This window comes from Eublepharis macularius, chromosome 3 (genome assembly GCF_028583425.1).
Source record: "Eublepharis macularius isolate TG4126 chromosome 3, MPM_Emac_v1.0, whole genome shotgun sequence".
Classification (NCBI taxonomy): Eukaryota; Metazoa; Chordata; class Lepidosauria; order Squamata; family Eublepharidae; genus Eublepharis; species Eublepharis macularius.
The window spans coordinates 68,280,806-68,306,052 of NC_072792.1; the positions used below are offsets into that span (position 1 = coordinate 68,280,806).

General features: G+C 41.4%; 1 protein-coding gene across 1 annotated transcript; it reads right to left on the bottom strand.

Annotated features, from left to right (window-relative positions):
• Positions 1-530: 530 nt before the first annotated feature.
• Positions 531-25,216, bottom strand: VEGFD (vascular endothelial growth factor D). Its single transcript, XM_054974286.1, has 7 exons — positions 24,582-25,216; positions 10,705-10,912; positions 8,564-8,754; positions 7,749-7,897; positions 7,054-7,151; positions 2,509-2,704; positions 531-1,180 (listed from the first exon to the last, which is right to left on the bottom strand). Exons 1-7 carry the CDS (start codon positions 24,663-24,665, stop codon positions 1,054-1,056), a joined length of 1,053 nt encoding a protein of 350 aa, XP_054830261.1. The 5' UTR covers positions 24,666-25,216; the 3' UTR covers positions 531-1,053.
• Positions 25,217-25,247: the final 31 nt, after the last annotated feature.

Consider the following 25,247-nt stretch of genomic DNA (forward strand, 5'->3'; position numbering starts at 1 on the left):
ATCCCTGGTTGGGTGTGGTTGGAAACTGCCTTTTGGAGACCTTAAGATTCAGTCAAAAACTGAAGGAAAGCACTGGTGTTTGAAGAGAAGGGGTTTGGGGTACTAGAAAGTGGGTGCAACTATTCTTAAACCCAAAAGAGAAAGAGGATCCTAAAAGAAAGTGCACTAGAGTGTTTGGGGAAAACAGGGGAACAAAAGCCTCTAAACATAAAATAAAGGATCTGTGAAGAGCATAAAAACTAAAGTGAGTACATGTACTGATTTTACCTCAGATATTTCTGTTGAATTACTTCAGAAATTTTCAACCCGATTTCACCTGACCTTTCCTCTCTAAAACATATAAAATAGTTAGTTACTTTTGAATTTTTTAAAAAAATGCCTCTTGTGCCATTTCTGCAGTTTAAAGATGAAGAGAGAAAGAGGAGGAGGGAGCATTATAGTATAGGATGAACAATAAAACCTTACTGTAGTTTCTTCTCTGTGACTAAGATTGTATGTCAAATGATATATGGCAATATGCATTTATTAACAATCGTTGCTTTTATTTTCCTATATACATTTTAAATATGGAACATTAATGGACAGTAGTTCTACAATAAATCTAGATAATAAAAAACAGACAGTAGATCAAATAATTCAGTGCTGAACATATTAGGAATACAAACTATAGAAGTTTGCCCTAAAGAAATATGCTGAATAACATCTGCATGTTGATGATGTAGAACTATTTTCTTTTGCATTTTATAAATGCTGGACGATGAATGTCCTCCTGCAACAGCCATCCCCGTTTCTTCTCTGGCAGTCATGATGGATTTTGGTCTTTTGAACATCCCTTTGCAGAACAAGAATAATCTGTTGCAACAGACATCCAAAGCCAGGTGGAAATGTCCTTGCACACCCAGTCATCATCTTCATAATGAACACAGATTGGATTTTATTTTATTTTCACTGTCACCCATATCCCAGGATTATTATAGTTGAATAGCTTGTGGCAGACAGCTATTTTGCAAAGCAGAGTGTGCATGTTTTGTGCAAAGGATAACGAAAACTTGATCATGGGTTTTCTTTGCTTTGGGAACCATGAGTGTTTCTTCCCCCCCTGAGGCAGCGACAGTGCCTTGAACACACTGGCTTAGCCGTCGGGCACGTTCTGGCCTGGAATGGGCATTTGTCTTCACAACTGTTTAAGACAAAAGAGAAGAGGATACAGTAAGTAAACATTTCTGCATCACACAATAGGAGTTAGAAGCAATTGTTTAGAAACCATATAATCCAACTTGTTTCATAAAGCAGGGACACCTTCACACCAACCCTGCCACCCCCCGCATATCAGTACCTGTATGGTTCCCTTGAGCCATTTCACATTGGAAAAATGGTAGCGCAAAGAGGCTTAACTCCATGTTTTGGTCCTGATCTGAATTGGGACCTCCACACCCCTGATTTTTAGGTGGGAAATGACTGATAGCTCCATGCATGGAATTCCCAACATCACAGCTGTTTGAGCACCAAGTTTCTTCATGTGAATGTGGCTCCCTCAGAAAAAAAATGTTTGGGGACAACTTCCAGGAATGTTCTTCATCTTGCCTTCAAACTTTGTTCCCTTTTTCTTAAATATGACTTTACATATGTCCATTGGTTTACATTTGCATATGTCCATTTATTTGCCCTATATAGCTCACTATCCAGAAATTAGTAAGTGTAGGTGGCACAGGAAATGCATTAAAAGTTGCACCAGCTAAAAATTTTTTTTAAAAAAAAGTTGCACCAGGATGTTGAGAAAGAAACAGAAACATTAAGAACCAAGGGGATATTACTAATGTGAGCTAAGTATGTCAAAATCCTATTGGCCTATAGTAGGAACATGCGCACTGAATCATTCACAAGACCAGGAATCCTTTGGATGTCCAGAATGAGAGGACAAGCAAAAATTTTCTTAAGGTTTGAAGAAATGGTTGTGCTTGATTATCTGTAGGCACATATATCCTAACACCAGACCTATTACAGCAGGCAAAGCAAACTAAGTGAAAAGAGAGCCAGTTTAGTATAGTGGATAAGAGCGCAGGACTCTGATCTGGAAAACCGGGTCTGATTCCTCACTCCACCACTTCAAGTCATTTGGGTGACCTTGGGTCAGTCACAGTTTCTAGCAGCTCCCTCAAACCCACCCACCTCACAGGATGATTATTATTGTGGGGATAATAATGACATACTTTGTAAACCACTTTGAGTAGGTGTTAAGTCATCCTGAAGGGCGGTATACAAATCAAATGTTGTTATATTAATTCCAAAATGATATAAACTGATATTTTACTCTTGATACGTTTCAAGTTGAAGGCTCTGCTTTAGAGGAGTATGTTTTAACAAAGCTGTTAGCAAGACCATTTTACTCTCACTCAAACCTCATCATTCAGCATGAACTTCAAGCTTAGGGTAGGGGCAGATCCCTCAGGTACATTTGTAGGAACTGAACAGGCTGTTCTTGGAACTGGAATGCAAGGAGATGCTTACCTGCATGTTTCTGCATTAAACGTCTTGTGTTTCTGAAGGCAGCTGTCGTGATTCTCTGCACACAAGTAACAGCTACAATTCTCTTTGTTCTGAAATAAATTGCCAGTGCACTTCCATTTACAGACACATTCGCAGTTCTCTTCATCAAAGTCCATATTTGGTGCACACATAGCAAGTTCAGCAAGTGGAGGAAGTCCTGGCACAAAAGACGCATGTTTAGTAGTCTAGAGACAGGGTGATTTATAAAGCCTTTCCCCACTGAAAGCCCTTAAAATGTTGGCAACTTATCACTTTTCTAAAGGTTACAGAAACAAAGTGTAACTCATAGGTAATATCTTGCAGATTTACAAGTCATCTTCAACTTAACTTATAAAATGGTCCATCTACTCAAGATCTAGGACTCCCAGAGTTTGAATTTTCAGCAATAAATGACTAGAAGTGAGAAACCCATTGCTTGAAAATAACATAATATTGTGACATTATTATCCCAACAAGAATTAAATGCAGAGCCTGCACTATTCTGATGGCCAGATACCATGTTTTAAAATGATTAGTTCTGGTTAGTATTTGCTGGGATCCAAAGTACTATTTCAGGGATGTCCAAGGGCTCAGGCCTACCTAATGCATTTTTTTTTACTTAACAGCAAGCCCCTTCTGACATTGTCACAAACTATTCTATCATGTTTTTATTTTACTTTTCCTCCAAGGTGCTCATTCCAGTGTACATGCTTCTTCCCGCCTCAGTTGTATCCTAGCTCAGGCTAGCCTGATCTTACCAGATCTCAGAAGCTAAGCAGGGCCAGCTCTAGTTAGTAATCAGATAGGAGACCTCCAAAGAAGAAAAGGGTCACCATGTAGAGGCAGGCAACAGCAAACCACCGCTGGACATGGTTTCTTGCCTTGAAAACACTGGCAGGGGTCACTGTAAGTCTGTTATGACAGCAGTGGCCACCACCACAACTGAGAGAAAGTCAAAATCACTCAGTGAACTTTATGGCTGGGTGAAGATTAGATTGTGAGTGACTCCAGTCCTAGTCCAACACAGGAGCAGACTGGAAAGTGAAAACAGCAAGCACTGCAGGGCCACTCAGGTCAGTAGGGCAGACAATGAGCATTAGCTTATTAGCTCAGCCTCTGCATCGTCCCCAGATTGGAAGCAGTGCAGGAGGAGATGGCTGGTGAGCTGACATTACCTGCCACTAATCATGAGGGTCTGGGCCACGTGGCCCCTGAGGCTCAAGCAGAGTTGACGGGGCTTGGCTCTGGACACCAGAGGCCCCATAGGGCAGTGGCCAACTGGGAAATTTCCTTGTAAGTTAAATGGCCAGTCCATCCTGGTTCTGTACACTCTCTAATCACTATACCACATTCACACTTAAACTAATTTTGAATACTATCTCACAAACCTCTTGAAAGTTCCATCAATTTCAAAATGGGTTTGCTATTTACTACGGGGAGCTGTTTTTCATGAAATTGGTCCCCTTGAACATGCAGAACTAGATCTTGGTCATTAACAATGCAATCCTACGAAGAGTTACTCCATGAAATCAGTGGGCTTAGACTGGAGTAACTCTTCTTAGGATTGTACTGTAATTGTCTGAATTGTACCTGAAGAAGGGCATTCAATAGCATTTTAGACATTTAAGTCTTTAAAGTATATTGAATTGTACCAAGAAACACACTGAAAGCAAGTGAAGATCTTTAAGTACTGTACTTTAGAAATATGCTGCTTTAACTTCCTATAAGCAATCTGACCACTGTATTCTGGATCAGCTGCAATTTCCAAAGATTTTTTCAGTGGCAGAACAACATATAGTATAGTAACCAAGCATGAGCATTACTAAAACATGGACACCACAGCAACTTCATCCAAAAGTGACCACAGTTATCACACCAGCCAAGGCTGGTAGAGGCCAGGGCTCTTCAAACTACAGATATCACTGGTGAAGCTGCAGGATCTAATACTGCTCCCAAGCACCAACTCTGATCTTTTAGAGAAGTGCAATGCAGCATCAGTAGAATGCCACCTTTAAATTTATTATATTCAACCTATCCCACTACCAACGCCAAGCTCCTATTCAGAATGTCCACTACCTTAACGAGATTAAATGAAAAGGAGAAACAGCATTGATGATACTTCACCCTCTAGATGACAAGCAGGAGAAAATGAAGCCCTGCAAAATTCCATAGCATAAATAGCATGCATGCCACAGTCCTCTAGCACCACTGTCTGAAATACCCTTGTCATGTAAGAGTGGAGCTGCTGGAGCACAGTTCTTCCAACTACTAAACCCGCTATTCTAAGCGGTTATAATATCCAGGAAAACCAATGGGACTGCACACCACTCCCTTGTCTATCTTCTGAAACAGATCATGTCCCAATGTGAGCAAGGTAGTTTCAGTCCCAAAACTGGACCAGAAGCCAGGCTGAGATGGGTACAGATAATCCACATCAGAAGGCCTGGGGTTGCACCACCTACTTGAGTTCCCAAATAAGAATATTAGCAACTGGCTAACAGAAATACTGTGGATTCTAGGAGGATTTTTAAAATAATCTAGTTCCCCGGTAAGTACTGTTACTGAGTTGGCAGAGGAGCTCTCAGGTGTGGTGCTGGAGTCACCTAAACTAATTGTTCTGGATGACTTCAACATTCATGTTGAATGCTCCTCTCCTGGGCTGGCCTAGGATTTTATAGCTTCTTTGGCTGCCCTGGTCTCTCTCAAATAGTGACTGGCCACACCTTGGACTTAATGTTTTGCACTGACCTTTTAAGGGGAGGTCTTTGGGAATTGGGGATTTGGCATGAGCCATGATCTGACCATTATCTGCTGAAAGCAAGGGTGAAGATGGCCTCAAAACCCTGCATAAAGGGAGAACCCATTAAAATGGTCTGCCCACAGTGGCTCATGCACCCTTCTAGATTCCAAAATGCTCTGGGGTGTTTTAGAATTCCAGATACATTCTCTGTTGAGACCACAGTGAGGGCTTGGAATGTGAAGCTCCTTGAAGCTCCCTGAAGCCATTGACAAGATTGCTCCTCGTCAACCTCTCCCACCCTTAGAGGGGAAGCCAGGCCCATGGTTTACCACAGAGGTGGTGACCTAAAGAAAGCTGGAAGAGGTCTAGAAATATGCTGACAGAAATAGTGATTCTGATACAGTATGATATAGAGCCCGTTGGAAGGCCTATGAAGTGGCAGTGATAGTGGCAAAGATTTGCACCCAGGGCTCACTTTGAATTTCTAGACTTTACAATTATTTCTTTGATATTCTTTTATGCAGACTCCTATAACTATTGCTGTTTGGCTAGCCAAAGGCAGGGAGCCTAATCCCCTCTGCTGGCTCGAAGGCTGCCCTCTCCACTTTTCTCCTCTGCAACCAGCCATCCTTTTCCTTGGGACCTTCACAATCCCTGCCTGAGGTCCTCCTCAATCTGGACAATCAAAGCAAACCTTGTACTCTACCCAGTTCAGCAGACTGAGGAAAGGTAAACACCATCTCTGTTCACTCCTTTCCTCTGGATTCCGCACCCCCCCCCCTTTTCTTCAGATCTCTCTCTTTTCCTTGTGGCCATTCCCAGGTGTAGAATTCCCTCTCAGCCAGAGGCTTGGTTCTCTCTTAGTGTCACTTTTCTCTTGTAACTCTTCCTATGCATGTCCCTTTGAACACAACAATTGCACCTATATCTCCCTCAATAAATTCTAAACCTTGCTTTGGGGAAGATCTGGTTGTTTCATGGTTACTGGTAGCCTATTAGAGGCACTTTGAGCTTACCTGCTCGCTATCCAGGTGAAAGATCCCTAAATCATATGTGTGCCTCCCTCTGATTGGCGAGTGTGTCGTTTTTCCAAGCCAGCCAAGCTGTGGAAGCAGGAAGAGGTTTCCCCCTGGCACTGAGCTTAATTCCTCCAAATTGGTTGTGGTTCTGGGTCAGAGTCCCAGACCCAAGTTAGATTATTTTGCACAGTATTTCCACATGTCTAAGGAAGTATGTAAAAGGGAACACATGTGGTAACACAGGGCAAAGTAATCTATTGATTTAGAATTTAAATGTACATTTTTCACGGAGCTAAAATCACCTTGTTTTTCATGTGGAAATACTGTGCAAAGAAAGCCATATGTAATTGTCAAACATAGGGTTAAATTACATTTGGACTTCAAGTGCACAAGCCATTTGTCTTGTCAAAACTGCTCCCTCCAAGGTGCTTTTCATCCTATGGGGAAGATAGGAGTATTTCCACAGGGCAAAAAGGAGCTAGAAATAAAAAAAATGAACTTCAGGGAAAGAGATAAACATCCCCTCTTGCAGGTAAATTTCAGCTGACTTGCGTAAAAACAAATGCACTCATACTTCAATTAACGCATTCATGAGCCAAACATCCTAGTCCTTTACTTCACAGATAAAGGTAATGCTATGCTACCCTTATGAAATAAGTCTGTGCGATGAGGAAAGAATTCTAAAAAAACACTGGAAAGAATTCCAAAAAATTACACACAAAAGTAAAGATGGATACTATTCAGCTATTAGCAATATAGTACATATACCTTGTCTTCTGCCAGGATGTTCTTCATCTTCAACACATTCACATTTATTGATGTCCCATATCCAGCCTTTGTGACATAGTTTTTTAATATGAGAACAACTAGGAGGGGGGGAAATGTGGATTTAAAAAAAAAACCTTGAGAAAGTAAATCAAATATAAACATGGTAACAAATAAGATCCAACTCATTGGTGGCTGTTTAAAAGGAGAGGACTGATGGTCTGTTCTGTGAGTTTGTTGAGACACTTCTGTATTTAGGCACAACTTAAAAAAATGTCCAACTTTAAAATCATTCAACAAAATGTCTCATTCACATCAAAAGAGCAATTCAGGGAATTATATTTGCTAAGCCATTAAGCTCGTACCACAAATTATGTTCTTTCTGCCTGCTGTTTCTTAATTTGCCACAGCTGTCCATATCAAATTAGATTTCCCCCCTTTTTAAATATCATAGATGCCATGGTAATTAAAAACTGCTGTGAAACAAGCCTGTTCTTATAACATATTTTACATTGTCTAAGTAATCTTACCATTCTTCTTTGTTTTAAAAAATAAATACTACGTTCTACAATATTAAGGACCCAGTAGCCTTCAAATAATGTTTGGACAATCTTAGAAAAGCTTCACGGTTATTTGTTTTTTAAGAGATAGGGATATAAAGAGGGGGAGAGAGGGGGGGAAATAACTACGTTTCTTACCGATCTTCCTCTGGATACTGGACAGATCTTCGTATGATGGAATATGGTTGGTGCTGAACATTTGATAAACACTTACAAGCTGTGTGGTTTGCAATTTTAACTTGGATTGGGTCAGGCACATTTGTTAAAGGAACTGAAATCTCAAAGAGCTAGGAAGTTGAAACACAGTATTAATTATTATTATTATTAATTCACTTAATAGCTCACCCAGCTCCCCAAGACACACATTTTCTCTCTTTGGATAAGGAAAATTGGGGCTTGCTTCTCTTATTAAGTAGGAGTGTCCTTAGATACAACTGCTGAAGACATGCAATAGAGACTTGAGTCTCTGGGAAGCCACAATCAGCCATAGCTACCTTGTGTGCCTCTCCCACATATCCTTAACTGGGTGGAGACATGGGTCAGCCCTTCATATTTTACCTACAGTGCAATCCTAAGTATAGTCACTCCAGTTTAAGCCCACTGAAATCAATGGTCTTAGTCTGGAGTAACTCTGTTTAGGATTGCACTGCTAGCACTGCACACACTAGTGTACCTGTAGCTGATAAGCCTCCTTGTATTGTTTGAGCAAGTTACTATCTCCTAGCCTGATTTATCTAGATGAAATAATCCACTACAGAGGGGTGCTTGTGAGCTGAAATTGTATAAAAATGACACAATACTTGAAACAATAAAAAGTATAACAAAATAGCCATGTATCCTAGACTATCGGGCAAATCCAAATCCCCTTTGAGGCATGGTGAACTTCTCTGAGCCTCATTTTTCCTTTATGTCAAGGTGCTGCAATCACAGAAGAGTAGGAAAGGTCTGAATACCATTTTGGAAACATAAGATGTACTTGTGTTCATGCAGCTCAGGCTCTCTTCATTGCAGCAGCCTCCACATCTGTATACATTCACACAAGGGGGCTTGAAGAATTTGTTGGTGGTAGTACCCAGCTCCTTAGCCACTTCTACACAGGTCTCCCTTGGAACACACTGAGTTCTTTGCCACTCCTCATCTATAACTGGAAAATACACAGTGGTTCTAAAAGTGCAGTAGTCACAATTGAATTCACAGTTGTATCAGCAGCATGCCCCTGACCTTGCTTCAACTGTGATAGAAAGGACTGTGCAGCTACATGAACACTTCTATTAATAATACAAACAATATTGTTTTATGGCTTGCAAATCAGGCTCTATGGCCAATATAATCATATCATTTTTCCCTCTAACCTTTTTGTGCCTTACAGTGAAGTCTGTGGGACCCAGAGAGAATTAAAATTGGATCATCCAAGAAATTCTCTTATCAGGATTGCCAGCCCTCATGGAAGTACAGGATGGACGTAGGAATTTACCTTGTGAACTGCCAGGTACACAATTCCATCTTTTATTAAACAATGCTGATATGACAAGAGATCAGGGTTGACCACAAACCAAGAATAATACTGGCCTGACCTGTCTTTTGATATGCAGCAGTTGGCAGGTAAAGCTTTTCATGGCATGGATCTAAATCTTATCACCTTCTAATGTGACTTAATATCGAACTGCAGCTTCAAAGGCACCCCTAGGCCCAGTCAGAGGGAAGGAACTACCATATTCATTACTGATCTGTGAACTGGATCTGAGGGCCAAGCTACAAGTGATGCCTGACACAAGTTGGACACTTGTCAGCTTCCCTCAAGTTTTGATGGGAAATGTAGGCATCCTGGTCTTGCAGCTTGGCTCTCCAACTTCTCTCCAATGGACTTTTCAACTGTCACTTGTCCAACATTCCACCAAGCTGCCTACATTTCCCATCAAAACTTGAGGGAAGCTGACAAGTGTCCAACCTGTGTCATTTGTCACTTGTAGTTTGGCCCTGAGATATCATTCTTTTCATTATTCTTGACTCTACTTCCTTTAGGCACTACCCAGCAATGTCCAAGATAATGAGGTGTTTTATATCAGGACACACCTCATAAAAATAGGAATTTAAATGTTTGTTCTTCAGCTTATTTGTTTCTGGGCTGTTGGCAAGTTCTGTGTGTTTGCATACTGCTGTTGGCAGATAAGTCAACTACACTGAAATGTTACTGTATGTTTACTCCCTTTTTTAAGTGGAAAAATCCATTATTTAAAGCAAATATCCTTTGGACTGTGATCAGACAGACAGACAGACAGACGCTTTGACCATAAAATCCAATGATCTGACTCAGAAAGCTGCTTCCCATATTACAATTTTCAGATCTGGGATGGTCATCAGATTCTTCAAATCAAAATAGCTTCTCAGAATGTGTTTCACATACGCCTGACTCTCAGCAGAAATGTGAACTCAATAACTTCATCCCTGGCCAGCGTCCATTCAAAATCGATTTCATTTTTTTTTAAAAAAAACATCTCATGTGCTTATTCTCGTGAGACTTTCCAGATGAGCATTTTGCAGTGCCATCCTACACCGAGTTACACCCTTCTAATCCTATTGACTTTAATGGGCTTAGCAGGGTGTAACTTTGCTAAAGATGGTACTGCCATCTGTGCAATAAATGCACAGTTCTTCCTTTTTTGTGGCTGGGGTGTGTGTGTCATATGTTCTCATCAACACATTTAACCTTTTGATTTGCTGAACAAATGTCATTGCCCCCTACCCAATACAGCAGTTGTGAGACTGTGGATGCTATGTGGGCATCTATTGACTGGTGCCTGTAGCATCACTGTAATTGAGGATGCACTGGCTTCTACAATACCTGCACCATTTTTTACCATTTAAAAATACTCTTTTTTTTTTCTTTTAAAACACTCTTTAAAGTCTGAGAGCTACAGGCTGCTATCATTTAAGAGCACCATGTAATAAATAAATCAAGAAACAAGAAACAAAACTCAGCAACGTATATATTTCAGACCCAGAAATAATCCTGAAGCGTCATCTCAGGTATTTAAGATTAAAATAAAAAACAGCAGAGTGTATTTGAACACCCATCAGTATGCTTTCCACCTACTTTTTAGTATCTCTATATCATAAAAAGCAGCAGCAAATCTTGTGGAGCGATGTGACGCAGATCTGGAATCCAGTGCGGCCACACTCTTGAGTTTTAGACGGCACTTCCACAGCTTCCAGTCCTCAGAGTGAGTGATTCGAAGGAGTTCTTCCAGACTGGAAGCTTTCCTGATTTGCTGCTCTGACCATTCCAGTGCAGAAAGTGATCTCTAGGAGGAAGGAAAGCAATAGGGCAAAATGGGCAGAATGCCAGTCTTGTGCTTATCTAGATCTTCTGTTGAAAGTACCAGTGTGACAGATACAGTGCCAATGTGACTTTAATAAAAGGGAATGTTTCTTGGACATTAATACTTTTCAAGATTACAATCCTTAGGATTAGTTTTTTGAAAAACTGAAGGATCAAAACCCAGACCTAGATACGGCTCACCAGTGCACTTCTGCAGACCATCAACCCAGCCAGTAGGCTTGTATACGTGGGAAGGATTTCATGACATTTCAAGATATCATAAAATGTAATTGCCCGCTACTGCCCAAATCATAGCACATTTCATTCATATTTTCCGTCGCCCTGATAGGGTATTTCATCAGCATTATACCATGCACCTTTCTCAGATGTTCTCCTCTCTCTTTTTTCTCAGATAAAAATTATCTCAAATTACTTCTAGGATAAATTTGAGCACTGAATTTGCTTCATGTTGCAACATTCTGTCCTATAAGCTGTTCCTGTAGAGATCAGAAAATGAGTCTGTGGACCAGACATTTTAAAGAGCCATAATGCTGAATTCTGGATGTTAACTCATTCTGGATGATAATCAAACTATTTTTTTAAAAAGGTTCTCATCCAGAATGTATATTGTTTCAACACCAAATATATGAATGGCCAAGTCCAATAAATGTATCTGTACTGCATTCCATTCTCTGGGCAGAGTGATCCAAATGCATTCTTAGCCACAACATAAAACCACTTTGCTGTGAACTTTTCTTGGGCTTTTTCAGACTGTGCCAGTTCCTTTGAATCAGAACAAAATGGCTACTTTTCTAAGAATCAGAACTAAGCAGACACATGGGAGTTTCCTATTTTCCTACAGGGAGAAGAAATGTCTTTCCTCTTCCTTCAAGGAACCCACAGAGTTTACATTTGGGCAGAACCACTCGCTGAGGAGGGAGAGTGAATTGAAGTGACTGTTCAGGACTCTATACTCTGGGAGTTATTGACCTTCCCCAAACAAACCCCTGATTACTTGGGTGCTTTGATCTATTCAGGGCCTGCCATTGGCAGTGGGAGCTACCTAGGGGGACCAGGTCTCCCACTATAGCGAAAGATCTTCCACCTTCTGCTTCTGGCTGCCAGCTGCTGTCCAGGGCAGCAGGAGGAAAAACGGGAGGGAAGTGCTAACATGCAATATCACGATGTCACTTCCAGTTGTGTAATGAGAAGTGACAGCACGCGTCACTAGGACGCTCTATTAATCTCTCAAATCTTTCTTATAAAACCACAGAGTTTGGAGGGGGGGTTGCCAAAGTGTCCCAGTGATATGTGACATCATTTCCAGTTACACAACCAGGTTTTGTTGAGGTATTGCATGACACTGCACAATGCCCCACCCTGTCCTACCTCTCCCCCCAAGCTCCCTGGGTTGCCAGTCATTGGCTGGCAACTCTAGTACTACCTGATGTCAGGGTTGCCAGGTCCGTCCCCCAAGTTAAAACTAGGGGCATGGGGTACTTACCTGTGTGATTGAACCCACATCCACCAGCAATTACATCATTTCTGCTATGACCCAGGAGCAGCAGGCTATACCGGGGCTGATTCTTTAAAAACAGGCCCAAAGCATAGCCTTTTGTCTATGCTTTGGTCATGACCCATCATTCTAGGCTGTGCCAGAAATGATGTAATCGCCAGGGGACGTGGGCACATCTGTCAACTTTCTTCATTGTCCAACTTCCACATTTATACACAGCGCTGAAGAATGCCACTTTATGAATTATCTTGATTGTAGTCCCCAGTGACACATCATTAACCTTCAGTCCACTTACCCCCACAGATGCTGACAGAACTCCAATGTCTGTAAGGCCCATGACCTGCTCGTTGGACCCTGCCCCTCTTGGTTAGTTAAATCATGCCATGATATGGTGGCAAGCCTCTTGTAAGCAATTATTAACTGTTCTCTCATGTCGGGCCAATTTCCTAGTACCCTCAAGGGGGCGGTAGTGATACCTCTGTTGAAAAAGCCTTCCTTGGATAAAGGGGAGCTAGCCAATTACCTCCCAGTGTCGAATTTGCCTTTCCTGGGTAAGGGTCATTGAGAGGTTGGTGGCTGACTAGCTTCAGGTTTTTTTGAATGATACATCAGCACTTGATCCATTCAGGTCGGGCTTTGGGACTGAGACTGCTCTAATAGCTCTGGTTGTTGACATCTGGCTTCAGTTAGATAAGGGTGGTTATGTGCTGCTAATTTCATGAGATCTTTTGGCAATGTTTGATCCAGTTGACTATTTGGTCCTGGTCAACCGCCTAGCCTCACTGGGTTTGCCTCTTTTTTCCAAGGACACTTGATGAGTGTGGTTGTTGGGGATGAGGGTTCATCCCAATGGAAGCTACATTGTGGGGTCCCTCAGGGATCGATCCTGTCCCCAAAGCTTTTTAATATATATATGTGCTCTCTATGAGATGTTGTTAGGAGTTTTAGGGTTGGATGCCACTTGTATGCTGATGACACCTAACTCTACCTTCTAATCGATAAGTGAACAGAAGCAGGTATCTCTTCCCTGGCCTAATGCCTGGATGCTGTGGCTGAGAGGTAGCTGACTGAAATTAAATCCTTTGAAAACTGAGGTCTTGTGGGAAATTTGTCACTCCCATTACTTGACGGAACCCTGCTTTCTGCTGCAGACTCCGTGAAGAGTTTGGGGGTTTGACTTGTTTCTAAGCTTTCCATAGACAAACAGGTGTCCATGGTGGCTAGAACAGCATTTTTCCATCTTCGCCAGACCTGTCACCTTTTTCCATCTCTCTCTCAATCCAAACTTGCTTCATTAATTCATGCGACAGTCGCCTCTTATTTAGACTACTGCAACTCACTCTATGTAGGGCTACCCTTGAAGATGCTCTGGAGACTATTCCAGTGTGCTTTTGACATTTAGTACTCTTACTATGAGGTAGAGCTGATTGCTGTATATTATATCTACTTGCAGTATTACGTTATCTGCAGGGTTTTATACTCTGAGGTTGGGACCAGAACAGTTTAAGTATTTGTACTATGCTGTTGTTTTATTGTGATTTTATTGAATATATTATGCTTTGCATTGGTTTTTACTGAGGTAATTGTTGTAAACCGCTATGAGCTCTTAACTGAAGAAAAGTTTTTTAAAAATAAAATAAATAAAACCTTAAGGATCTTTTTTAGTTCCTTCATGGCTGCCATTCCAAGTATCAATCTCTTTCTGATTTCTTGGTTGGTCTCCGTTTGGGTTGATGAACCCAATGAACCAAGGAATAGAAAGTCTTTAACAATTTAAATTTCTTCATTGTCAGGCTTAAAATTGTGTAATTCTTTGCTATTCATTATGTTTTTCTTCTTAATGTGCAACTGTTATACTGCTTTGGCACTTTCTCCCTCCACCTTCATCAGTAGTCATTTCAAGTCTTCACGATTTTCTGCCAGTAATGTAGTGACATCTACATATCTCAAAACTGTTAATGTTCCTTCCACTAATTTTCACTCTGCCTTCACTTAAATCTCATCTAGCTTTCCTTATGATATGTTCAGCATACAGGTAGAATAGAGAATAAATATCCTTGTCCAGGGGCCATTTTGTAGAAAAAGAGCTGGAGGAACTCATTAGCATAACTCATTAGCATAACTCATCAGCATATGCCACACCCCTTGACAGCACCGTAAATGGTTCATTAGCATAACTGATTTGCATATGCCACACCTCCTGGCATCACCTATCCTGGCTGTTTTGGACCCAATCTTGAACATTCAGGGCCAAAATTGGGCCCCAAATGGTAAAAAGGGGCTGAAAATGGCCGAAAAGGGGACCCAAATGGTCAGGATCTGGCTGCTGCTGAGCAGGAGAGTGATCCACCACCCCTCAGAGGCCCAATCCAGGCCATTTCAGCCCCAATCCAGGACGAAACGGGCCCAAAATGGCTGAGAGTCAGGTGGGTGGGGCCACCTGACATGTGACCTCTTTGAGGAACTGCCGGAACTATGTTCCTGCGCATTCCCCCTCGAAATGAGCCCCGTCCTTGTCTGAACACCTTTTCCAATTGGAAACCATTCTGTTTCTTCATATTCCATCCTCTTGTCCAGTGTACAGGTTGCAGATCAAAGCAATCAGAAGTTGTGGCACACCCACTTCTTTTAATATCATCCATACCTTTTCATGACCCATACAATTGAAGGTTTTCATGTAATCTATAAAATACAATCTGATTTCTTCTGAAATTCTCTAGTACCTTCCAGTAACCACCATAAATTTGCAATAAGATCTAATGCCTCTTCCTTTTCTGAATCCAGCTTAAACATCTTGCATTTCTTCTTCCACATATGGTAAATTTTTGAGCTTCACTTTGCTTGCATGGGAAATTAATATAATTGTTAGTTGCTGCAATCCTTAGCATTTCCTTTTTTACAGAACTGGAATGTAGATTGAAAATTTCCAATCTGCGTGCCATTTTTTGGTTTCCTATATTGCTTGACTTATTTTTTAAGGTTTTGATGGACTCAGTTTCTGTAGCTTGAAATAGCTCTATTAATATCCCATCTTATTAACAGCCCATGTAAAAATGTCCATTCCTTATCCCATGCTCAATACTGTACAATAATTGGCTTACAATAATCAGCAATCAATAGAACAATTAAATATGGTTGCCAACAAAGCTGTTTTAAATGCAGACTTAGTATGCATGTGCTGCCCTATACCTAGAAGCAAGAAAGCAGTTGCATTTTTATTTTCACCCATTCTCATGGATTTGGTCTCAGGTGCTCCTGATCTAGTCCCTGATTTCATTTTTGAACTAACTGGCCGGAAACAGTAGCTAAAGCAGCTGCCTCTGATGGCTTCATTTTACATACCAGGCATGTTCCAGTGATGTACCATCAGGAAAACAAACCAAAAAAACTCTCAACAATGCAGAAAGTGTTCTTCAGTGTTAAAACTGCCATTCTTACCTCAGCTCAGAAGATATGTTCTCCAACCTGTTATTCCCTGTGATTATGCCAGTGTATTTATCATATGACACAACGTAAGAAGGATTTGCTGGATCAGACCAATGATACATCTAGTTTAATATCCAGTTTCCCACAGTGACCAACCAGATACCATTAGAAGACTACATTAGAAGACGCATAGGCCAAAGCCTCCCCCTTGTTACTACACCAGCAACTGGAATGTAGAAGCATGCTGCCTTTGAACATGGCTCCACTAAACCACCATCCCCTGTAAAGCCATATATTCTAGTAGCCATCACCATAAGCATCATCCTGGTGCAGTCATTCCACAAGTTGATGAATCACTATGTGAAGCAATACTTGGCTTGGCTTTAATTGATTACCTAGAAACTGCACTGTATGCCTCCAAATTTGTAATATTATGAGAGAATATTCTCTATCCACTTCCACCATGCATAATTTTATGTCCTTAACAATTATCATGCCCCCACCCCCAAAAACACTTGGTGTAGTGGTTAAGAGTGGCAGGACTCTAATCTGGAGAGCCAGTTTTGATCCCCTCCCCCCTTGAAGCCAGCTGAGTGACCTTAGGTCAGTCGCAGCTCTCTCAGCTCCACCCACCTCACAGGCTGACTACTGTGAGGATAACAACACACTTTGTAAACTGCTCTGCGTGGGCATTAAGTTGTCCTAAGGCGTGGTATATAAATTGAATGTTGTTGTTGTTATTAAAAAGCCCCAGACTCTTTAGGTCTTTCCTTAAGGTGAACGTGCTTCATCATATTGCTCATTTTGGTCTCCTTCTCCACATCTGTTCCAGCTCTACAACATTCTTTATGGTGACTGTAACTGTATAGTGTATTCCACATGAGGTCAGATGATAGACAAGGGTATTGGGATACTGGTGGGGGTTTGTCATTGTTGTTTTGTAATTATGGGTGTAAAAATTTCGACAGGGTTTCTCTGTGAACTTTCAAACACAACAGGACCCCAGTGTGGCAGAATCTTGCAAGTGCCTTAACATGACATCTGCATAGGCTATGAGCAGCATTGGTATCACTAAAATCCCTGAGATTAAAAACAAATATCCTAAATGTTAGTCTAGAGATAAAAGAACCTTGCTGATGATTAACATAAAGTATTTCAACTATTCATACATCCTTAGCTACTGTCTTGAGTATGTTTGCTAGGTCACAAGTTTGTCACATCATGAATGTCCAATACAAACAATTATATTCCTTGTGAGTATTGCATAGGCAAAAAGGGAGTGTTTTCTCTCTGCTCATTCTCATGAACCTTCTTTCCCCCTCAACTGACAAGGAATGCAGTCAAGGGCAGATGCGCTGTGGGAGAGTAATAATATGCTTTTATCTGCCTTTGCTATTTTTAAACAGAAGGCTGAAACAAACCGCCCTTCTTTCATGAGTTGCCAGAAAACAATTGCACTTTCCACGAGAATGATCAATTTCTAGAAATAGGGACCTTTATAAATTATTGCTAATCATTTCAGCCAGTGAAGCAAGAGACACAACAGGATTACAAAAAGGCAATAAATGTATTTATCGATAGTGTGTATACTTTACAAAGTTTGCTAACTCTTAAAGAAAGACAGGAACACACACTGAGTCATAATTGGGAAGACAGTTCTCAGCAGCCTTGGAACACTGTGTTGGCTTTATTCCCACTTGTTGTATTTATCTCTTGGAGAATGAAAAACAAATTCTATGACCTAGCAAGCTTGAAAGATAATTTTTTTCCTGACTAATCAGGAATCTGGATTGGGTTGGCAAAGCCAGCAGTTTGTTTGGACTGGGGCCTATTGGGCAGCCACATAAATGCACAGAGTTGGAATTCAGCCCTCAGAATTGGCACTGCTTTCTGTTCCTCTTCAGATGTAACTCTTTTGAGAATCTTTGGTACTCCTCCTTTCTCAGACAAGACTTTGACAGCTCCCCCTGCCACATCTGCCCCCATGGGTCCCAGACAATAGTCCTGCTACTGCTTCTTTGCTTTAGTGCTCTGCACCTGAGAGAAGTCCCTCCCCTTTTTTTAGTATTATGCCTTGGAGATGTACTGCAAAGTATGGCTTTGGTGAAAGGAAAACATGGGCTGTCATTCTTTTTGGGCCCAACCAGCTATAGAGCTGACAATGCAATTTCTGTTAACTTCAGTAGAACAGGATTTTGGTTTGTAGGGACACAATCATGCCATAAGAAACAGAAGCAGCTCCCCAACTAAGTGTGTTGTCTTCTCTGACTCCTGTGATGACCTGTGTGGTATAGTTGTTAGATAAGAGACTGGATTCAAACCACACTTGGCCATGAAGCTCACTAAGGGGCTTTGGGCCAATCACTCTTTCCCTTTGCCTGTTGTGATGATAAAACAGAAAGGGAGATTCACTGACACTGCCTTGAGTTCCTTAGAGGAAAGACGGGATAAAAACCATGATAAACTGATTCCTGAATGCACCGAGATGCTATGGAGAAGCAGGAAAAAACTGCTTCCCAACAGCACAGCACTGAGCTGGGCAAATAACCCATCCGTATATAGCCCCGGTAAAAAGTATTAAAGTGCAGTTGGAGAGGCCAGAAGCTCTGGATGTGGATTTTTACTGCAACAGGGCTCTCTCAGTGGTAGACCAGAGGGATCCCAGAGGAAGCTGAGAGTCACCCCTACTCTTAACTATATTGAACAATACTCCCCAACCTCCACAGCAAAGAATTTGATTGACCAGCAGTGTAATGAAAAAAAAATACTGTGTATTAACTAAGAGTTGCCAGAGTAGACTTGACACTGCATACCTAAATGTAGTTATATCCTTCTAAGTTCATTTAAGTCAATGAGCAGAGAAGGTTCTATCCAATGAAGTTACAGGGTGTAGAAGGATGATGCTCTGGCTAAGGATCATACTGTTAGTCTACTTGTTGTGCTCTCCAGGAAAGTGTTAAATCTCAGGGTGAGAAACTAGATGAAAGTGGGCAAAGAATACTCCACAGGGCCAATATTCTTCAGCCTTCTCCCTCAGCCATTCCAAAGGTCAAACTGTCCGGCTTTTCCTGCATGTCCTCCCAAACTCACCTTTCTTTCTGCAGGGAGGAGCAACCAATAGGTAGACAGATACCAATATAAGAATAACAGCTGTATATGAAGAACATAACAAGAGCCCTACTGCATCAGACCAGTGGTCCATCTAGTCCAGGATTCAATCTCACCAACCAATTGCTATGGAGGGCCAACAACAGGGCATAGAGGCTGAGGTCTTCTCATGATGTTGCCTCCTAGCACAGGTAATCAGAGGATCACTGCCTCAGATTGTGAAGATTCCCCTGAATCACCATGGCTAGTAACCCACTGATAGACCCATCCTCCATAAATCTGTCTAATCCCTTTTTAAACTATGCCTATGGCCATTGCTACATCCTCTGACAGCAAATTCCACATTCTCTGGTGGTCCTAAGGTCTGGCGGGAAGCAGCTCCTCCTCTCCTAGGCAGGGCCAGTTGATTCAATCGATCCCCAAGGAGAGGGGCTTTTCCCTGGCACACCAGTTTTTTCTGGCTCTGCACTGAGCAAGAGGTCAAATTTTTGCTCATGAGAGCAATGATCCCTAAACATCGGAGGAAGAAAGGGAGAAGAGAAACGTTTGCAGGGAAATAGGAAGGGCTTGCCCCCACCACCTGATCCATGAAGAAACGCAAGGCAAGTAGCAGAGCTGATGGATCTAGGTTTCCCTAGAACCCGGCATCTGCAAGGACACCCAAGGGGTTCCGCTAGCCTTCGTGCAAGAGTGATTTTAACCACTTTCACTCTAAAGAGTAGTTGAGTCTTTGATCCTAGGCATTAGCAACGCTGAGTCTTTTCAGCCACCAGGAGCTCAGCCTGGCCGAGCCGGTATCAGCAGAGGAGCCTACAACACCACACTGCCCCCCTGAACCCCAGTAAGCAGCACCTCAGGGGCACCAATGCCTAATGGGGTTTCTTGTGAGTATAGATGGGCCTGGGTTAAGCAATCCAACAATTCCTGGGAGTCCTTGTCTCTTTTGAAGCCAGCAAAGCTGCCATTCAGTTCCCCCTTTTTTGTTTTCTCTCTCATCTCTTCCCCCCCCCCCTTCCTTGTCTTTTAGGGAGAAAACCATTTTGGTGGGAATGGTGGCCAAGGCAGGCCTGGATTCATCTAGAAGTCCAGAGGGAGCCCTATGTAACTTGGATTTACCTAGCTCCCTTGTTTTCACTCAGTCACTTCAGTTCCCGGATGGGATGGGTAAGGAGACTAGTGAAGTAGATCTCTCAGGCCAGGATGCTACGTCCAACCTGCTCTCCTGGCTAAAATCAGAAGAAATAATTTAAAGAGGTCATTAATGAATTTAAAGGGCAGGACACAGTGTCTAGAAGGGGTGGAAAAAAGTAAGTTCTCATTAAGAACAAAAGAACTGAGACCTCTTCCCTCCCTCTCGAATCCAAAAGAAGGAGAATGGAGGAAACCCAGAGGCAGAGAGATTCCAGCCTCTCAGAGGACTTTCATTCTGAACTGGGTAACGCCTGGCCATTTAAAGGCCGCTTGCAACCAAAGTCCAGAAGTGAGAATCGACCATTCACCTTTCAGAAATCCGGAGAGCAAGCAAAAGGACCAAAGAAAGGACACTCAGCATGACTACAACCAACACGTGAAGGTCATACAAATAAGAGGATTACAGAACTTCTCCAAAAAATGGCAGCAGATGACTACAGACAAATGGGTACTGGAAACAATATTTATGAGATATTCTCTGGAATACCACCACAGCACCTCATCCAGCTTCCGAGAAACTCATCGGAACAAAGTGCTAGCAGGCTCAGAACACCCATTGCAGAAGTTCCATTAGAGACAACTATCCTTTGGATCTTATGTTATAAACCTATGCCATTAAACCCTAAAAATAGCATCTAAAGTTCACTTGGACTAGCCTAATCGCATGGAAAGTGCCATCTGTCCACTGTTGTGCACTACTCTGCCCCTAGATACAACCCACTGCATTGAACCATCCCACTGTTAATATCATGGATGCTTTCAAGACAATCTGGCTAACTCGTGAGAAGAATTTTACCAGTATTACACCTTCTCTTAGGAGTTCCTGTCAGGTATAAGCAGTGGCAACCATACTGTTCACATCACAGGAAGCAGGCCTTTGGAGATTATATAGAGTTTCAGAAGAGCCACATCACTCAGATAAAGAGCTTCCCTTGCCTCAGGGACTCTCATGTCTCCCAAACTGTGAACAGATCCAGTAGGGTTTCTGCAGTTGGTTCTAAAATGGGGCTTGGAGTCTCTGAGAGGATTAAACTCCCAATTTCTCTCTCTCTCAGTGTTAATTGATTGTTTTGCTAGTCCAATAAGGGGTGTATTAGTTATCCCTAGGACTCACCCTCTTAATGGCCCCCAGACTTCCTCTGCTGGCTCTGCCCCCACTGCTCAGGCATGTGGGAGGGTGTCAGCCTGAACTGGGCTAAGCCAGTAGCTATGGAATACACCTTGGCTCAGTTGTAGAGCTTCTGCTTTGCATGCAGGAGGTCTTGTCTTCAATCCTTGGCATATCCAGTTCAAAGGAAGGATCAGGTAGTGGCTGGTGTGAAAGATCACTACTTGAGACCCTGGTAATACAGACCTTGAGACACCAATGATCTGAATCAGCTTCGTGTGTTGAATTCTCACGGTCACGGTTCTCCTCTTTTGGTAATAAGCGCAGCATCCAGTCCTTTCTCAACAACACTGGAAGCTGCTAAACTAGTGATACTCACTCATGGCACCTGTGGCTCTTCTGAACACTGTTCTCCAACATGCTACCTGTCCCATATTTCAGGAAAGTGGGCATGGCCATTGTCCAGTGGAGCTTGTGGTTAGCAGGCTGTACCTACCTTGAGCCAATCTAAGGGGCAGGATTCATGTCAGGGATGGAAGTAAATGTGGCATAGTGGTTAAATGGTTAGGCTACAAATCAGCACTCTGTTGGTTCAAATCCCACTACTGCCAAGAGCTCTGCAGATAGCCTTGGGTAAGCCACTCCTCTCAACCCCAGCTGGATTGTGGGGATGATAATAACTCTGACTTTGTTCATTGCTCTGAGCAGGGTACTAACCTGTCTAGAAGAGCAATATATAAGTGCAGTTTTTATTGCTGAAGATAATTGTGAATGTGACATTAGAGTAAATACCACAGTACTAAACTCAGGGTTAGAACATGTCTGTACATTATATCCCTTCAGAGACCACTCCAGAGATCAACTCAATAGGCGCTACTGGACAAAGGCTTATACTGAACCCTACAACACCCTGGTCCAATTGCTACACTCTTTCATCTGTTTGCACACAGAGGCAGACTCTCTGTCTTTGCCTTGCTAAACACATGCCTGAACTTGTTATTATGAGAGAACATGCTGGGCTTCTGTAAGCTTTGCGAAGTTTTCCTGAACAGAGAATGTGTCCACTGATTTGTAATATGATTTGTAATACTGTGGGCACATTGTAAATGAGACAATAAAGGGTATATTCCACAAGGAGGCGCTCCAAGGTAACTGGCTGCACTACTGAAGAAGAATCAGCTAAGTATAGGATCTTCTCTATAACACAGCATAATTGCTAATTAATCCTATTCCGGGATCCATTATTCATAAAGTAGTAATAGCTGGATTTGAGAATAGCCTTCCACTTAGCTGACAGTGTCACAGTCTGAGAATGTATAACAAATTATGTGAAATAAGCAAACAATAGGCATGTTATAAATGAGTAATTTGAAAACCTAGAGAGATTTAACCAAATGCACAAAATAGCTTTTTCTTATTTCTTGGATGAAATTTCTTAACAGACCAATCATGTGCTGAAGGAAATCCCACTTTGTTTAGCAGGAATTAAGCACCCATAGGATTGTAACTTTAATCTTATTGCGCAAAGGTAAAGTAAGAGACCTTAGAATACCAAAAAAAGAAACGATTTGTGGGAGAACAAACAAAAGTTAAGGTCTGCTGTATTATGAAGAAATGAACTCAGGGAGTCTTTTTTTAGATTGACCAATCCTAAGCAGGTCTTCTCAAAAGTGAGACCCATTTTATTCAATGAGACTTACTCCCAGGAAAGTCCCATGTCTCCCTGCTGGTTCTGGAATACAATTGCCATTCTGTTCTTATGCTGCACTGGTGCCCTGGGGCCTGACTGCCTCACTCTGTAGCCAAATGCTAATCTAATTACACTTGTATTTTTTCTAGCACAGACAGAACAGGATGATCACATAAAAATACCTAGCACTTTAAAAAATGTAAATGTTGTACTTTCTTTGTAAGCACTTGGAAGTCATAGCAAGGAAACTGTTCATTCATTTTCCTATTTTATTAGCTATTTCAGAACTTTGATACGCAACGTTCTAGCTATCATAACAACATTCATTTATTCTCTAACATCTTGGATCACTGCTAAATTCATTTTTATGACTCATTGAAGTTTAAGGCCACCCAAAACCCTGGATTTTTCTCATAAGGAGTAAAGGAAATGCAGGAGTCAAACAAGACCTTTACATAACAAAGAAGCTAACAGAGCATTGAGTGGTCAGGATATAAATTAACTCTAGCAGGTACTTCCTTCCTATGTTGTATTTGAAGGCAAAGAATTAAAGCCAGATAACAGTTTAGTCATTATTCTATAGACTAGACAATGCCTGTTTCTCTAGAGGAAAAAAAGAATACATGTTAAGATCATGACATAAAATTTCGGAGATACAAGTTAAAAGCAGTAGAAAGGGAATCAAGTGCGGTGTAACAGTTAAAAGTGTTGGACTAGGATCTGGAAGACCTGGGTTCGAATCCCCACTATGCCATGGAAACTTGATGGCATCGTTGGACCAGTCTCAGCCTTTCAGCCTAACCTACCTTACAGGGTTGTTGTGAGGATAAATGGAGGCAAGGAGAACAATGTAAATTGCTTTAGGTCCACATTAGGGAGAAAGGCAGGGTATGAATGAAGTAAATAAACAAATAATAAAATAGTAGTAGAAAGAACAGCACTAATTGATTATTTGGAATAGAAAAGCTAAAAACTGTACTGATACTTTCCTAAGCAGATCAGTAAAAAAACCCTGTGCAACAAGACAGCAAAATCCTACATGGAACTTCAAAGTTCTTCTTCCAGAAAAAGAAAACTTACTAGTTAAATGCCACAATACAACATTTGCTGTTCAAGCAGATTAATGGAAGACTATATTAGAACTAAAAGTCTTATTGCATTGGGCTCTACAAAAGCATTTCCATTTTGTCATACATCAATCACCATGAAATACAGTAAATTTCTATTTAAAACCTTATAATTTGAAATTGGCAAAAAGGCAACAGCTGTACACATGGTTTCATTAAAAAAACACACAGGCAAAATTAAGCAAGATTTTAATGAGATAGCTAAATATTCCCATAATTTTTTACCCACTAAAATCAATGAAACTTAAACGTGCTTAACTTTAGATGAATCAAGCACAAATGGAAGTTGTCCTCTTTCTTCTTATCTATCTGATATACACAATCTAATGCATTGGATTATATGTTTAAGAAGTAACCAAGCCCCCAGGAGAGTTCAAAAGATATCTCATGTTAGCCCTACGGTCATTTATGGACAGGAGCATCCATAGTCTCAGAATACACGGAAACACTTCAACACAGAGTCCTAATAAATTAAAGGCAACCTACCTTTACAGACCCATACTGAGAACCTTGCAGCAGATGCAGAAAGGACACTATGAAAATGTTCACAGCTGTCCACAGCTTGTACATCCTTGTGTTTAAAATCCAAACTTCGCTACACAGTTGATACCAATACAGCTGGTGAAGAAATCTGTTTCAAAATGCATTTCTCTATGATCTGTTTATGAAAAAATGAGCACACGTCCAGAATTTTCCTCCGCTCTGTTGACAACTATGGCACAGGAATTTGTTAAAAGTAGAATTTACTGAAATGTTGGCATTTTATGTTCAGTTGATACTTTTAAGATCAAAAAATAGTTTTAAAAAACCCAGTATTCCCAGAAGCAAGAAAATAAAGGTTCCAGATCATAAACACAATCCATCTCCCACCTGGACACAACAGAAACTTGGTATTTATTTGTGGTTCCGGAAATGTTCAAATCTGCTGGGGCTTTGGTGCTCCATGTTACAGCTGCCTTTTAAGTCGGCAGTATAACAGCCAATGTTTTGAGCTCGAGAGAGCTGTAATCCAACTCTGTAGTGAAACTTTTTTTCCACAGGCTTCATGGAAGCCTGCAGAAGCATGTGTCTTAAATCAGATACAGACACTGGCAGAAATCAAATACAGTCACATTCTGGCGCTTATCCCATTTCACCCTACCAATAGCATAG

Bases quoted from the DNA above. Each gene is read 5' to 3' on its own strand.
- VEGFD (XM_054974286.1), bottom strand. From the start codon at position 24,665: ATGTACAAGCTGTGGACAGCTGTGAACATTTTCATAGTGTCCTTTCTG. The intron at 7,898-8,563 runs GTATTCAGACCT...TCAACTTCCTAG, and splicing joins CATCTTATGTTTCCAAAATG to CTCTTTGAGATTTCAGTTCC. The intron at 7,152-7,748 runs GTAAGAAACGTA...CCCCCCTCCTAG, and splicing joins CAGTATCCAGAGGAAGATCG to TTGTTCTCATATTAAAAAAC.